At 43.6% G+C, this 17,486-nt stretch overlaps 1 protein-coding gene across 1 annotated transcript in view; it reads right to left on the bottom strand.

Annotated features, from left to right (window-relative positions):
* Positions 1–17,486, bottom strand: part of Pgm5 (phosphoglucomutase 5) — a 169,704-nt gene that overhangs the window by 14,791 nt on the left and 137,427 nt on the right. Inside the window, exon 10 of the mRNA XM_052713291.1 lies at positions 10,169–10,303. Coding sequence (XP_052569251.1) covers positions 10,169–10,303 — 135 coding nt within the window. The remainder of the gene's footprint in view (positions 1–10,168; positions 10,304–17,486) is intronic.

Genomic DNA, 17,486 nt, shown 5'->3' with positions numbered 1-17,486 from the left:
ATCTCAGTCTCCAGTAAAATCTCAGTCTCTAGTTAAAGAAAGTTAGGACACCAGGCACTTGCCATTAAAAGGAATATTGTGACAATAGCTTCCTGACCATCATGAGGGAAGCCATTTTGCTCTGCCACACATATCCCACCCTGATGTGCTGCCCCTACTGAAGGCAGTAGAGTCAACCAAGCATGGACTAAAGCCTCCGGAACCATGAGGGGCATGTAAGTCTTTCTTCCTTCTGAGTTGATGGCCTCGGGCATTTTGTCACAGCGATGGAAAGCGGACATGACGGCTGCTCTTATACAAAGAGGAAATTTGGACAGAGAAACACAGAGGGGAGATAACGTCAGAGACAGAGAAGACAGCTGTGTTCACACCAAGAAGGGGGGTCTAGAACTGTTCCTCAGAGCCACTAGAGCAGTGGTTCTCAAGCTTCCTAATGCTGTGACCTTTTAATACAGCTCTTCATGTGTGGTGACCCCCAACCATAAGACTGTTTCATCACTATTTCATAACTGTAATTTTGCTGTTGTTATAAATTGTAATGCAAATATCTGATATGCTGGATATCTGATATTCAACCTCTGTTGGACCTAAAGGGGGTTGTGACCTACAGGTTGAGAACCACCACCCTTGAAGGAAACAAGCCTTTTGATACCTGGACCTTGAACTTCTATCCAGAGTCAAGACATGGTGAATTTCTCCTGTTCAAGCCACCAGTCTTCAGTGCTCTGTTATGCCAGCTCTTACAAACTAATGCTGCTAGCACAGCCCCCCCACTCCCCAATTTACTAACAGATGTTCCTGGAGGAAGCTTACAGGCATCTGCTCTAGGAGACTCATTTTTCTGTTCAACTCTATAAGCTGAACAAGCACATGCCTACTGGCCAGCAACAAATACTTCAAAAATTCTTCCTTTGATGAACCCACCCTCTATCTCACACCCACTCGAGTGCTTATTATGTTCATGTATTAGAAATGGCCCACAAGAAAATGGCACATTTTCTTGGATAAATTGGATCACTGAGCAAGCCCAACTCCGTACGCCTTGCTCTGAGCCAGAAAGACATTGAATTTGCTCCACACTCTCTATGGATTTGGGGCTCCTAAAAGATGGTGGCAAAGAGCTAGCAGAGACTCTTACGTTCATTTCAAACCCTTCCCCACAGAAGAATGCCATGGCTCAGGGCCTGGCAGCTTCTCATAAGAACCAGGTTTTTAGTCATTGCCAGCTCCAAGGGAAGCTTCCCTAGACATTGGTTAGACACCAATGACAGGTTAATTCCATTTTTTAAAAAAGTTACTAATTATCCAGAGAATCTTTTATCCTCATGTGAGCAGAATCTTGTCCACACTATTATTAATTAAAAAGGGGGGGAACAATGATGAAAACGGGCATTTATTAAACAAATTCATGAGCCATGCATGGGGCAAACTTTTTACATGAATAATCTGATTTACGGGTTATTCTAGAAATCCCATAAAATAAAAGGCATCTGAATGTTCCAGTTAGAGTGCTCCAGTAAATGACTGATATTCAAACAAGCTCAGCTATGCAGTCTCATGGAACTGGGCAAGGGAAGTAACAGGGCTGAAAACCACACTCCTGACTCTGAAGCTTGACCTCTGACCCAGAGACTATCAATCTGACACTAACTGTATGTAAAAGACAAACAAACAAACAAACAAACAATAGGCCCTTATTGGAGCATCTTCCCAAATTTTAGCTACCTGAAGAATTGGTTGGCTTTACCATTTTATCTCTGTATTCAGCCCATCTGTGTATTCTGATCCTTTGACATCCCAGGGTCTCACTGATATGGGAGAGATGGCCCTCCCAGAAGTCTTAGAGGTATCTACCACCTGCAGGCCAGTGGCTCCCTTCATTAGGTTCATTTTTAGGCCACTATTTTCCTGCCCTGCATATACAGGCAAAGTCATACACAAGGCAGTTAGGGCCAGGCCCTGTGCTCTGGAATGGAGCCTCCTGGAATTATCTAAACTGACCAGCCCTAAACTTGCTTGCCTGGCCTGGCCTACTTTTATCATAGAAAACTAATGGAGGCTTCAGCCCAAGGTTTCCCCTTGCCTCTTCTGCCTCCCAGCTGCCCCCTTATACATTCTGCATGATCTGGTGGGTTTTGTGTGTGTGCCCCTTCTTCTTCAAGACTGTGAGTAATAAATCATTTTGTCACTGGCAGTTATCTCCTGATTTGCTGGGCCTTTCCTATCTGACAATAATGGAACCATTACTTTAAGCCACTCTCACGGTCTCGTCTAACTTATAGGGATTATACGGGACCCAGTTAGCCAAACAGGGCCTCACATGACAATCTCTACAGCAGATGTGCTCTGAAATGAGCCCCTCCTCTCACGCTACTTAAAACCAGAACTTCATTACCCCCTTTTTCCTTTCCTCCTTCCCAAGACCTAGTATTCTGCCATCAAAATACCCCCGCCCCCACCCCAAGTTCCCCTTAGACCCCAGCATTACTGAGAAGCAAAGTCAAGGACAGGGGACTCCCCTGTTGAGCATCTTGCATAGGATTTCTCAATATGGCACCAGGATGGTAAACTTAAAACCAGCCAAGAGTCTGAGGAGAGCTGAGCCCACTGCCCTCCTCTCTGACAGTGGATGCCATCTCCCATGCTGGTGCATGGCTCTAGTGAAGCCTGGCAGTGCCCTCTCCAGGTGCCAGCTGAATACACTGAGTCTGGGGCTTTCCGCCAAAGGTCTCAGCCTCTGCCCAGGTTCCCTGCTGGCATTCATGTTCTGTGACACTCTCCTGCTGCTTAGCAAAGGCAATGATTTACTAGCCACACCAAAAGGCTTCTACTTCAAAGAAACCCTGAATCACCACCAGCCATGAGACTTGTGTAGCTTTCTATGAAAAGGCACTAAAGTGTTGTGTTGTGTTGTGTAGCGGGGCTGGAACAGACATGACGCTAGAAAAGCCAGATGGAGCTGGTCACCGCTTGTCAAACCCATTCATCTGGCGAGAGGAGTTGGACTAGTGACCTTCTGTACTTGGATGACCAGCACAAATTCATTCATGCTTTCTTCTGAGGCCGAGTAAACAGGATCCAGCAAGTCTGGATGATGTGTAGACATAAACAGTGCGGGGTTAACCAATGGCTGTTTAAACAGGTGCTTTGCACACAGCAATGCTGAGGTTCAACAGAAACCTGGTAAGAACTGAAACTGTCTTTAATTTTAGAGAGTCAGTAGAGCATCAGAAGGAACAGAACTTGAAAGTGATGTTTCCTTACACTCGTTTAATTGTTCTTGTTTTGAACTGTGAGTGTTACACAAGAATGGCACATCTCATTTTGTTAACCTTTGGGGGTTCTAAACCTTAAGCTAAACCCAACCTGAAGTCAAGGTCAAGGTACAATGTTCTGCTCCTCCATGTTCTGTTCTTAAGGCCACTCAGTTTTTTTGGACAGGTTGTCAACTTGAGAATCTGTCATAAGACTTGGAAAGAGAGTCTCTTCTGTTTATACTGCTCTAAAGGAGATGTGACATGGACTCTGCCTGGAGGATTGACATGAGGGATATGCATAGGCAGTTGTCTATTTCTCACAAGTTCTAGACAGAGGACAGTGTGGGTGAACAGGGCCATCACACACTCAGTACCTTGAAGAGAGTTTTGATCACAAAGGCTGGTTGAGGAAAAGGCCTGTTGTCATCAAAACTCTAAACAGTGCTGGTGTGTGACACCGTTCAAAATGTCTGCCAAACTCCCAGCCCAAAGGAGGTTTTCACCTGTCATTGGATTCCCAGCCATCCAAGGAGGCTTCTCAGCTCCAGGGAAATAACAGAAATGGCTGAGTTAGGGTCCAGATTTCAATATCAAGGCCAGAAAAGGGAGGACTGTGGGTCTGGTGGTTCTTTTGATTTTGTTTTGTTTTTTTCTCATCAAGTAATTCGACTAAGCCAGTAGAAATATAAGAAAACCTGTCCAACAGGGCCAGAGATGGCTCTGTGGGTTAAGAACTTGCTGGGCAAATGCAAGAACCTAAGTTCAAATCTCCAGTACCCACCTCCCACATTGACCACACACATGCATGGGAGCAAGTACAGAGTGGGAGGAGGGGGGGAGGGATGGAGGGATTGGGAGGGAGAAAGCGAGGGAGAAACAAGGCAGTAACAAGAAAACCTATATAACTTTTTATTTGTTTAAAGATTAATTCTGCTCCAAGTGGCAGACTTGTGAAAGACAGTTTCTTTCTGCACCACTAGAGGGAAATCTAACCCACCCACTAGAACATGACCTCTCTCTCTCTCTCTCTCTCTCTCTCTCTCTCTCTCTCTCTCTCTCTCTCTCCTTCCCTTCCTCCCTCCCTCCCTCCCTCTAAACAGAATTGGCATTTTAAGGCTGAAAAATACTTTGAGACATTATCTTATTCAATCCTCTGCATTCTTGCCTTTATTTTAAAATTATTATTTGAATCTACACGATTATAGAGACTTCTGAAAAGCACAAACCAGCCATCCCAGCAGGGCTAGTGGAAACATCACTGTTGGGAAATGGTCCTGACGGCAGATCTGAATCTCTCCTCCTTCAGCTTGAGCTTACTTCCATTTCCTCAAATTACATATTCATTAGCTATGGCGAACAGCTGGTCATCTTTCACCACTTCACATTATTTTTACATTTCTGAAGATGTCTGGGTCATCCATCTCTTCCAAGGAAATGAGCCAACTCCTTAACTCAGCCAGGGAGTTTATAACCCAGCTCTTTCACCACGTGTTTCTTCTCTAACTCGCTCTGCCTGACTTCTCCCTCCTGCTCTGTGCCACAGGACAGCAACACACACTAAATTCTGAGGAGAAAAGGAAAATGAAGTATTTCCTCATGGTTTCTTCAAACATGTGCCCCTTAAAACATTCCTATGCGGATTTTCTGTCTAGATAACAAAATAGTGTTTTACTATATGTTTATCATATGACTCGAAAATCGTTCTCTCTCTCTCTCTCTCTCTCTCTCTCTCTCTCTCTCTCTCTCTCTCTCTCACACACACACACACACACACACACACACACATACACACAGAGGCATATAAATACACATGCATACACGTTCATATTCACACATGTTTTCATTGTATCATGAAAGTGGACTGGCTAAGTAATGCTTATTTGTGTCATGCTGAAGTCTGGTATGTTTCCAACTCTCACATCATAAATACCTCAATTTCTAATTCTATTCTTCAAGGTTTTGACTAATAATTTCAGGCTCTTTATTAGCTATAAAACACAACCAGTATGTATTGAGAACATTATGCTTTCAATAATGCTGTAAAAAGCTACTCATTGCTAATAAAAAATAAAGGGGAGAAAACTTACCATTTACCTATGTTTATATGTCTGATAGGGTAAAAACCATATTTGGTTTTGTTCCTGCTTCCTGACATAGACCTAACTCTTTTGGGACTTCCTGGGTGATGAGTGTCTGTGCTGATTATATACCAACCATACCCAACTTCATACTCACAAGGTGTCTTCAGGCTGGGTGATGTCTGACAAGGACATACCCATGTGGTTAGGCAGTTTGAACTTGTGGTGACTCCCTGACCCCAAGGTGAGTTCCACAACTAAGGACAATTGCTTTATCAATCAAATGTGAGTAATGAAGCCTCCATAAAAACCCCTGAAGAGGGCTGGGAGAACTCATGGGAAGGTGCATACATAGAAGTATTGTGTGGGGGTTGAGGGGTGTTGGAGGGGTACAGAAACTCCTCACTCATCCCTCATAGTTGGCCTTGCATATTTCTTCCTTGGCCATCCATGAGCTGAATCTTCTGGAACAAACCGGTAAAGTCAAGTGGAGCCCTTTCCTGAGGTTAGGCAAAATGGAGTTGAATTGAATTTTACTGAGTTCTTGGGACCCAGTGGATGTTGGAGGCTCAAAGAATAAATAAATGTGGAAAGATAAACCTCGTAACTGCTGAGCCATCCCTCTAGCCCTCAAAGGCAAGTCTTTTAATAACAAAATTGAACTAAACTTCCAGACACAGCATTGAACTCAAGCTCAGGTGAGAAATACCTGCCCCTTTGGACTCAACCATTAGTGTGGAATATTCCTTTATACTGTGTAAATATGTGTCACTGTGATTGGATTAATAAAGAAGCTGACTGGCCAATAGCTGGACAGGTAGAGGTTAGGTGGGACTTGCAGAAAAAGAGAGCACAAGGAAGAAGAGGAGGAGTCTCTCAGAATCTTGGGGAGATGCAGAGAGAAGCAAAATGAACATGCCATGTTGAAAGAAGGGACAGCCACGTGGCAGAGGGTAGATAAGAAACGTGGGTTAATGTAAAATGTAAGAGTTAGCTAGTAACCAGCTTGAGCTATCGGCTGAGCATTTCTAATTAATAATAAGTCTCTGAATGGTTATTTGGGAGTGGCTGCTGAGACACAGAGAAACTCCACCCACACATTAGTCTGACTGGAAGTCTTTCTTAAAACAATACCAATGCAGAAATGACCTGTTCCATGGATCAGAGCAACTCCCTATCTCAGTTTTCTCTTTTGTAAAACTAATGACAATCCCAGCCTGGGGGCAGTGAAATGAGGGATAACAGTGTATATGGAGTATGTAGAACTGAGCCTGGCACATTACAGCTACATTAAAAACCAGCATTAGAAGCATCTCAACAAATCACAAGTTCTACATCACTAGATTCATCTACTGAATCTCTGAACGTGGGCCTGCTGTGGATGTTTCTATAGATCTCGCCAAGTGGTTCTGATGATAGTCTGGACTGAATGTTGATGATCTGACTCTTCACTCCCTTCCTCTTCCTCAGAAGTCTCCATCTAAGAAGCCATACAGTTCTACACCAGGATGGAAGCAAGGAGCTGGAGTAACCACAAGGCCAGCTGATAGGGACCAATCGCAACGTATTAGTAGATACCTTCATTCTCAAAAGTGCCCTGACCTATACATTCTCTCTATAGACAACAAAATGGCTCTATATTGTCTCTTTATGAACTATAAATTATTATAAGAACTGTTGGAACAAAATGGCCGTGGGCCTGGGTTTGTTTGACATGTGAATTAAATATAAAAAGACTCCTGATGCTTTAGGCATTCATCTGCTAGATGCAGCTTATCAAAAAGACATCACTTCATCAGTTTCAAGGAAGGTTCAAGAGTATTGGCTCCTTCCCAAGATTGGAGCGGGCTGGGATGTGGCTACATCTTGATTAGTCCCAAGCTGACCTTCATTCTCTGATAACCTAGCCCTTAATAAAACTTTCTTCCTTTTCCCTTCAACTGTCTTTTGTACATTAGCCACTCCACCCATGGGCTCCTCTGGACAGGGGACTAAAGCGAACACAATGTTAATTGAGCAATCCTGCCGAGAAATGGGATGGAAAGACTATGGAAACAACCTGCCATTTCTAGATACCTGTGAATTTAAGGCTTGACCCTTTCTACAAATTCCCACCAGCTGGCTTGAGAGCTCACTGGGGTCCTGCTCGCCAGTAAGACTAAAGTAACTGTGTTTGAAAACCATGTGAATTTTCAGCATCTGCCTTTGGGGAGGCTTTCTTTCCTCATATACCAAGGACCAAAGCTGTGCAAATACCTTCTCTCCTGGGGCCTTCCCTATGTCCTTCCTCCACTCACCACCAACTCACAGGGGAGTATGAAGAGAATATCTGAAAACAGTTTGTGTCAGCAAAGTGATGACTTGACATCAACTTAAAACAAATGACATGATCACCTCTACAAAATGACCCAGCTGACACTCTAGCTGTAGGGGTCAAGAGTAGCATGGGTGTAGGTCATGGAGTTTCCTGGTGGAATCACTAGGTTAATTGGAACATTTCCTCCTCAAAGTAACGAGTCTAAATGTCTAATGCTGCCTTCCTCATGTGCTTTAAATGTCTGAGAAAGAAACAATCCACATGCAAAATGAAATAGCCAGAAACCAGTATGGTATTTGAAGGGAACTCTGTCCTCATGTAGAATAACTAGTATGTAGATGACTACAGCATTGGGCCGGGGTGTGTGTGTGTGTGTGTGTGTGTGTGTGTGTGTGTGTGTGTCTGTGTCTGTGTCTGTGTGTGGTGTGTGAATGTATGTTCTCTGCAATCTAGGTGATGAAACCGAAATAGAATCAAAGGAAGTACAAGCCAGTCTTTGCCTATTAGCCGCTTGTCAGTAGGGACCGGGCAGCTCCAGGGTCCCTCTTTATCTCTGTTAGGGGCTAACCAAAGCTTTGTCTCACGGTTCTTAGAAGGAAAAAACAGTTTGTGTCAGAAAGCAACATTTCTTAAAAGACTTAGAGCCGCCAATGGAAGGACCTAGATGGAGCTCAGCAGTGATTAATGCAGGTAAGCTAGGTGATCCTCCCTCCCTTCCCTCCCTTCCTCTCTTCTCTTCTTCCTCCCCCATCTCCTCCCCTTTCTTATGGGGTTAGAATTCTTTTACATTTTGACTATTATATCATGATCCCAATGTTTTATGCAATAGGGCTCCAGTTAGTGAGCTGATGATATGTGCTATTTTAATCAGGAATTCTATTTTAATACAGAACTTTTAACTAGATCATGTGCTAAAATAAATGTACTGAGCCCTCTCCAGCTGGGTGTAGGGAAAGACTCTTACTTCGGTTAGAGAGAAAAAAATGACTAAGATCCTAAGAGAAACTGTAAAGAAGGGATTCCTCAGCCATTCAAACTGGCGAACTAGTCCACCCACGGGATGGAAAATGTGCAGTAATGGGGGCTAAAACAAGCACTATTTATGTTTTATTTACCCACACAACCATCTAAAAGCAGGCCTGTGGAGAATTTTTGGCCTCAAGGAAAACCTTTATCAAAAGTGCCACTTGCTTTCATGGACCACCTCGGAGACACATTTGTGTACAGAAAGCCTAATGGCCTGGATGAAGTCCAGCAAGGGAGGTAAATAAAAATAAGCAAGTATCTTAACCACTTTTCCTGTGCAAAGAGGGAAGAGAATGCTAAGAAAAAAACAGTCTCAAGTCAGAGTGACTCAGAGCTGGGGAGGCCAGGAATATCATCCCTCACCCAGTGCGGAGCTCCTGCCTTTCATCTCGGGCCTCAACGTGAGCCACAGAAGACAGTTTTATTCGGAAAGAGAACGTAAGTCCTTGCGTGGCTTGGTACTATCTCGGGTGCAGTGTGCTCACCAACAAGTTACTTTGGCAGAGCATGGTCCATCCCTGCGCGGAAAGCTCATAATCCTGAGAGGAAAGGCCAAGACTGCAAGCTGGTCGTGGACACTGTCTACTCATGCCCTGGTGACCCTGAGAATGGCCCTCGGGCCTCGACTTCCCCATGCGGGATGATTTTGTTCTGACAGATCTTTGACTTATGGGAGCAGGTAGAAGAATCCACAATATGTGATGACCAAGTTCTTTGGGATTCTCAAAAAAAAAAAAAAAAAGACAGCATGAACAAACTAAACTACCTATAGAGAAAGGGATTGCCCCAGGTGACAGATTAGAGCCAGAAATTCTAAATAACTATACAATGAGATCCAGAGCCTGGATTTCTGCCCCTCCACTTTTCCAAAAAGAAGCATAGCTAATGTTTTAGCCCAGGGAGGCACCCAAAACACCAGATCAAAGGAAAGACCAAGGAGGCAAGAGCACCTGGCAGTGTGGCATGATGTGCTCAATGATGGAATGGGTCTTTTCTGATTTGTCAGCCTGTCTGCCATGTCAGGAAATGCAGAAGTGCAGCAGTTTATGGCCAGAGCATTTGTGAGTGCTTCCTCAGTCTGAGAGAGGAAGCCCAGGGTGGTATTTGTATGGTTACCTCAATATCATGCTCCAATCCAGGGTTTTCCTAACACCTAAAGGTTAATAATTTACATTAGCACAATCAAGGGTTTGAAAATTTTGACTTTAACTTTCCTATGTATACAATATGCCTGTTCTTCTTAGAACCCACGTTCAGCCACAGGACACTGAAGAGAGGTGAATTAATTGGGAAATCCTGGCCTGAAATCATCCCGGATCTTGGAGAGAAGTTCTTCTGTTTCAAACACTTCCATGAATGAGGTAAATTTGCTTGAGGTCACACACAACTTGCCTCCCACTGAAGCTATCGATATGTCTTGTCATGAAAGGCTCATGGGAGCTCTAAAAGGCAAGACACACAGTGCCAAGGGCAGAGCTCTGATGGTGTACCTGTGGTTCCTGGTCGTGACCGCTGGGATCCCTCTCGTAGCTCTCCGCATACAGTCTGATGGTAGCCCGCACACCGCTGGAGGAACTGAGCCGGAATATGAGCCGTGATGCATCCGAGAAAATGATCCTCAGGCCCTGAGACCAAGAACATCCCAAACAGCTCACTGAACAAGTGAATACACAGGCCACGATAACCAATACATACCACAGAAATCAGAATAGCTCTATACACCAAAGCCCATCAGGGCCATGCCAATTTATAGTTGGTCCTGTGTCCTCACTCAAGCACAACACTGCGGTAAACCCAAAGGCTACTTGAGGTTATCCATTTGTTTCTCGATTCTATTTCTGTTGCTTTGTGGCTAAAGTGGGCAGATGTAGAAGAGCCAAACTATGACCACATGCTCAGATTGTCTTGGTCTAGTGATATGGGATTTGGAAAAACAGTGGAGACAGCAGGAATAGAATACCATTTAATAAATGATCTCAAATCCATGGTGGAACCCTTATAAATCTGAAATAATAGGCATGAAGCAAATTATTGCAATAAGAAAGACTCTGTTTCCTCCCTCCCCACCCCACCCCTATTTCTTAGACTGAGTCTTGCCATGTCACCCAAGTTGGCCCTGAACTCAAGACCCTGTTCCCACCTTACAAGAGCTGGTATTACATGTGTGTACCAACATGCTAAGTAACTGCTTCTCATTTTAAGGTTACCCCGTACACTGTTAGGCTTAGCTTTACCCCTTCCCCATTATCATAGTGGTAGAACCCCACAGTGAAGTGCTCAGGGCTGCCTCTTCATCCAGGCTGGGAGTGTTGCTAAGAACAACCTCATTGTCTTAGGTGACCATTTCTTTCTTACCTAGAAATGCTGGGCACCAGCTTGGGGTCAGGACAGAGCTGTGGCCATGTGAATGAAAGGCTACCCAATATTAAATTTGTTTTTAGCTTAGAAAACCTCTATTCTATGTATTTTTTTCTCATTAGTGACAGGGATAGTCAAAATATGACCATACTTTTATGACCATGAGATCATATTCAGACCACCAATGGAAATATGTTCTAAGGCAGCTAACAAAGTCTGATCAGTACAGCATTAGCGAGACCAGAGGAATAAAAAGGAAGGAACAGGCCGGGCGGTGGTGGCGCACGCCTTTAATCCCAGCACTCGGGAGGCAGAGCCAGGCGGATCTCTGTGAGTTCGAGGCCAGCCTGGTCTCCAAAGCGAGTACCAGGAAAGGCGCAAAGCTACACAGAGAAACCCTGTCTCGAAAAACCAAAAAAAAAAAAAAAAAAAAAAAAAAGGAAGGAACAGAGTGTCTGCCAGTCCCACTTCATAAAAAGTAGATGTCTTAGGTGACCTCGATGCCAGACATTTTCCCTAAGTAATTTATCATGGCAATGGCCCCCGGCCTCCAGTCCTGCTGGCTATGAACTGGCATTACCAAACTCACACCTTACCTACTATGTACATCTGACTGCAAGTTCCTTACCCCATCCCAGACCTGACCACGGCTGATACAGGAGGGCATCTGATCCCATATGCATGGTTTTCTACTTTTTAAAGTTTTGTCTCAATCCTCAAACAAAATGCTTTTGTTTCTTTTAGAGTTGTTCAACACAGACCAATGGAAATCAGCTCCCTTATTGGCAACCAAGTACTAGTTTTCACTCCTTGGGTTAACATATGGAAGTGGTCCTATGGAATAAGCGCTAGGCTATGTCCTAGGTATGTAAAGGTAAAGACACAATGTTTTGCCCTTCATAAACCTGGGGTCATCTGTTACAATTATCAAAACCTCATTTCTTAGCTAGCTACCCTTTGCCACCAGAGAGCTGAAAAGTCAACAAATCCCAAATGGAGTAAAAGAACTGAACAGTGAGCATGGAACAAAGGAATACATTTCTTACTATCCAGAAAATGCCTGCTGCAAAATGCTGTTCAAACCAATCCCAGAGCACTGAAAGTCCCACAGATATGCTCACAGTTACGTTTTCACAGATACTTTCAAAATTGTTATTGATGTTGAAGCCTACATTCTCATTGTCACAATATGAGACACACCAGTACATACCTCATCACTCCCAGGACTATGTATGGCTTGTCTATAGGTTGATTAAAGCAATTCTAAGGCTAAGGTACTTAACACACCTCTCTTTGCAAGTGTCAAATAACTTGGGAGATACTTTTTCTGGTCCTTTCACAGACTCAAGTCTTTGAGACAGATTCCATCACACAATGAACCTCCTGGGTTTGTTTATGGCCAGTGGGAGGTATATAAGACTTCAGGTCATATTGAATCATCAATTTCTAATAAGTTCATAACTAAGCCTTTACAAATGAAATCACACTTCCCCATTGGTAATACTGCATGCTACCCACATAGAAGAGCATTAGTAATTAGTAGGAAGGAAGAGAGTTTGAACTTGAAGAGGTGATATCTGAGTGAGTGGCACACACCTGCCTACTGAGAATAATTTATCATCATCTCTCTTTCCTAGAACGCCAACCATAAGATCTTAATTGAGAACCAAGCTTGTTTGAGAAGCCATTACGGGCAAACAACATCGCAATTCTCTTCTCTGCATGGAATGCATGACTTTTCAGACAGACCCCCCCACACTCTACATTACAATGTCATGTCCATGGATAAGGTTAATATTCATTGTTGATTTGACTTCAGTTAGAGTTATCTAAGAGACACAGTTCTGAGTGTGCATCTGTAAGAGTGTTTCCAGAGATGATTCTCCAAGGAGGAAAGACCCGCTCTACATGTGAGGGGCACCATCCTATGACTTGGATTACAATTAATTAAAATGGGGAAAAGGAGAAAGACATCAGCGCACCACCATTCCCCAGCAAGTGGCTTTGCATGCCTACTGCCATGCTTTCTCTGCCATGGCAGACTGTCGCTATAGCAACTGTGACACAAAATTAACCCTCCTCCTCTTCAGTTGCTTCTTCGCAGGTCTTTGGTCTTGGGGACCAGAAACAGAACTAATACACCATGTCTGGTGAGTACTATTTCTATGTGTGAAGAGTTAGATTGGCCGGGCGGTGATGGCGCACGCCTTTAATCCCAGCACTCGGGAGGCAGAGCCAGGCAGATCTCTGTGAGTTCGAGGCCAGCCTGGGCTACCAAGTGAGTCCCAGGAAAGGCGCAAAGCTACACAGAGAAACCCTGTCTCGAAAAACCAAAAAAAAAAAAAAAAAAAAAGAGTTATATTGGATGTCTTTGAGATCTGCATGTTCCTTCCATGGGCATAATGACTTTGCAGTTCATACACGAGTCATGTTCTTTTCGGCATGAATCACTATTACTATGAATAAAACCAGTAAGGCCAAAGTCACTATTAAATAAGACTTGCCAAGCTTCTTGTCATTCCTTTATTTCACCAAAGGAAAAAAAAAACCCAATAATATGCTTTTCCTTTGTTTTTGTTGTTGTTTTTTAGGTTTTTTCAGAGGTGGGCAACAGACTGCCTATAGGTGAGATCTGTCAGGCCCTCTGTGTTTGCTTTGTTTTTTAATCAAGTCTTATTGGGATACAACTATGCCCCTTCAGTTAGGGATTGCCTATAGCTATTTCTGCCCTGTAGTTTTAGAAACTCATAATTGTGGCAGAGATCATCTAGTGCATCAGACCTAAAATATTTATTATATAGTTCTCTACAGAAGTGTTTGCTGGCCTCGGGTATAAACAATTACATCATGCACAGCCTGGAATATTTACCCTTTAACTTTATAGTAGAAAACAGAAAATGTGGCCAGCTGCCATATCAGAATTTTAGGAGGCAAAAATGACAGTGAGGGAGATTATCATCAGGAGATTCAACCCCTTCACTTCCCAGGTGTTCCACTTCCAGCTATAGATAGCTACATCTGAACTACGTTTGACCCAAATCAACTGACTTCTGACCACCTGCTCCTGCTGTAAGTAGATTTAATGAATGGAACTTTAATTTGCCATTCTTGGTGCATACTGCTACACCACAGCCTCACAATGTCCACTTTCCCAGTCCTGTAGAAATATTGTCAGAGACAGTATGAAACCAGATATGAGACATTGTCTCACAAGCCAAGTGTTTTGAAAGCCTTTCCTTCCCTTGAGGAACTGGTCGTCTTTTGCTTTCTGACAATAAACACTTTGTAACTAACCATATTTCCCTTCTCAATATGGCTGCCAGGACACTTAACACTAAACTTGAAGTTGCGTCCAAGTGGACCTCCATGACTCTGAAGCTATGAGTTTTTCTTCTTCTGCCCTTGGCGTTTCAATTTACACATTTCCCAGTTTTGATTTCTGTTTCTTATTTATATTCTAATCGCTTCATTATGTGTTTCGGCTGCCATAAACCCTCTTGAACAGACAAGGCCCAGAGCAAATGGATAAAACAAGTTCCCATGGCAACTTGACTCTAAAGTGTTTGACCTACTGTGCTTTGTCTTCAAATCACTCATCAGCTCTGAGAGGAAGAGCCTCGCACACCTTGTTCACCTCCACTTTAGCTGCAGAGTCAGGACAATGCCAGGCATAGTGTAGATCTGCCATAACCACTTGAGAATTAATGTCACTACATGTTCAACACCTGGAGTGAGCAATTTTAGGGACCTCACCAGGCAGTCCTGAAGGATCTTGGACCTTTAGCTACATGAAAACAAATACGCATTCTTTGTGGTGAACTGGGACCGATGGCCCCACCTGAGCAGGGAGTTGTAGAAGACAACAATTAGAGATAGAAATCACCAGCACATTACACAGAAGTCAGCATCCTACACTTACTAGCCCATCCTTTATTGGCACCATGCGCTAAAACCAAGCAAGTTTGGCTAAAGCAATAAAAGTTGAACCAGTGTGGGTTCCTGGCTATGCAACTGTGGACAGATTTCAAACCTTGCTGCACACTGGAATTAGCTAGCAGGGGAATTGTCCTTATAGGACAATAGTGCTAGGCCCTTGGCCCAGACATGGTCATTGGATTTGTATGGGAAGTCCCTTAGGCACTGGGATATAGTGGCTCTCTTGGTGAATTGGATGTTGCACTCAATCAGGACCACTGCAATAATGTCTTTGTGCTACATGTCAGTTTTTAGATTTTAGCATAATATTCTAAGGAATTCCCAGAATAGCCATGAAGGAATCTATGACTTCTCTGTAGCTATGGCAGCTAGAATGTCAGAATGACACACAGCCATGATAAAAACAAGCATGCATAGGAGAGGGTGCCTGTCTCCTTTAGCAGATGGGGTAAATTATGGGACTGGGTGGTATAAAAGTTCCTGCCTTAAATTTGCCTGCAGTACACACCTCGCTGCTGAGAGCAGAGTTGGGCCCACCCTAGATCTGTTGCAATATCACCTACTGCATACAGCTCTCTACACAAATACCCTGTCAGTGTCTAGACACCGCAGTAGCATTTCTTTCTTTCTTTTTTTTAATCTCAGATTTACCCCTCTTTGATTTACTGTGCACAAGCAGTTTGGAGACAGTTCAGGAATAGCAACCAGATACACCCAGGCTAGAATTCCGGCTTGGCCACTCGCTGGCTGGTGGTCTTGAGTAAGTCATTTAAGCTCTCCAAGCCTTAGTTTCCTATCTTGGATGAAAAATAGTACAGCCTGGCTTATAGGGTGACTGGGAGCATCATATCAGAAACTGTGTGAAAAGTGCTTTGGAAAGTATCAGTCACCATAAAAGACTTATGATTCTTCCTATGTTAAAGTTGAATGATTCTGAATACGATTGCCAAGTAAAGCCTTCAGGCTGGTACCGTACAATGTAATGGTGCATCCTTGTTTATTTTTTATTATATTTTATTATTATTGTATGTGGGGTGGTGGGGTAGCACATGCATGTGCCACAGTGCATTTGTGGAGGTCAGAGGACAACTTGTGGGTGTTGGTTTCCTCCTTCTACCATGTGAGTTCTGAGGATTGAACTTAGGTCATCAGGCTTGTTGGCAAGCGCCTTTACCTGCTGAGTCGTCTCACTGGCCCTTTTTAAAAAGTAGACAGAATTAAGATTAGTCTTCATTTAACTTAATCAGAATGTTGCCTTCCCTCTGAAATCACAGCTGATCTTTTCAGTCTCCTGCCAATTATCTTCCCCTGAAATGGCTTCTTCAGCAATAAAGGACTCCTTTGTTAATAGTCATTAGACACTTAAGGACCTGAAAACCCTCAGATGTGATCCTGGCCTTTCCTCTGCTTATGGAAAAGAAAGGAAATTGTCAAAACTGGCCCAGTGTTGGAACATGGTAAGAGCCTCTAGGTCTCGTGACTCCAGGCAAATATGGATGCTACCCTACATGAAAGAGCTCATGTTCATGTATCCATCGCGTCTCACGCAAAATGTCCGACCAGTTTCTCCTGTTTTGTATGATCCTCAAAGCTGGCTCAGAGCCTTATGCAGAGTAAGTATCTGATAAATGTTTGATAAATGAATGTTGGAGGGGTTATTATTTGGGTTGTTTTTTTTTTTAAACCCACATGTAAATCAAGGCAGAGAGATCTGCTAGTTGCTAAATCCATGCAGAGCCGCCAGATGTTAGCTTGGAGACTGTAGGACATGTTGCAGCCAGGCAGCAGGAGGAACTGTATATTACCAACAACTATTGGCAGCAGCAGACTTACTCAAACACTGATGTAGGATGAATTCCAGGGGAAACAGCATATGGCCCTGAAATCTGGTACAGCGTCGCATGGACAGTCAGTTGGCCACATGAGGCATGTGACCCTGGAGGGAGAACAACTTTGGAAGACACTCTGAGTCTAATATGGATATTATCTCCCACAGGAAATCCTGGCCATTTATCTGGAAAGCGTCAAGGTGCAAACATCGCCATGTAACATCTGAACCATATTTTGTAGAAGAAAGCACGCAGCCCATCAAGCAGGGGATTTGGATGGAACACACACACTAAACTACATGGAGTTGCCTGTTTTCCTTTATTTAAGTCATAGAATTAATTGGAAACATGAGTTCAAAAAAAAATCAAGTAAGGCAGCAGCTCCTCCATACAGGGCATTTGTTTGAATTATAAAGTGGGACCCCCTCTGGGTGGGAGAGGGACACAAAATCATCTTTCCTCTTGGCTAGCTTTGGACTTTCACCTTTCCTATTAGGCTAGCGGCCTTTGTACAGTGTACTGACTGCACACCTACACTCAAGGACACATTCTCATTTAGGCTCGGTCTTAGGGATTTTTCTGCTGCTGCGACAAAACATCGTGACCAAGGTAACTTATAAAAGAAAGCATTTAGGTAGGGGCCTCAAGGTTCCAGAAGGTTAGAGTACATGAGCATCATGGCAAT

The sequence above is a fragment of the Peromyscus californicus genome, unplaced genomic scaffold (assembly GCF_007827085.1).
Source record: "Peromyscus californicus insignis strain IS unplaced genomic scaffold, ASM782708v3 Scaffold_4__1_contigs__length_199733344, whole genome shotgun sequence".
NCBI classification, from domain to species: domain Eukaryota; kingdom Metazoa; phylum Chordata; class Mammalia; order Rodentia; family Cricetidae; genus Peromyscus; species Peromyscus californicus.
Note: the sequence above shows the minus strand (reverse complement) of the source record. Positions and strands in the feature narration are given on the sequence as shown.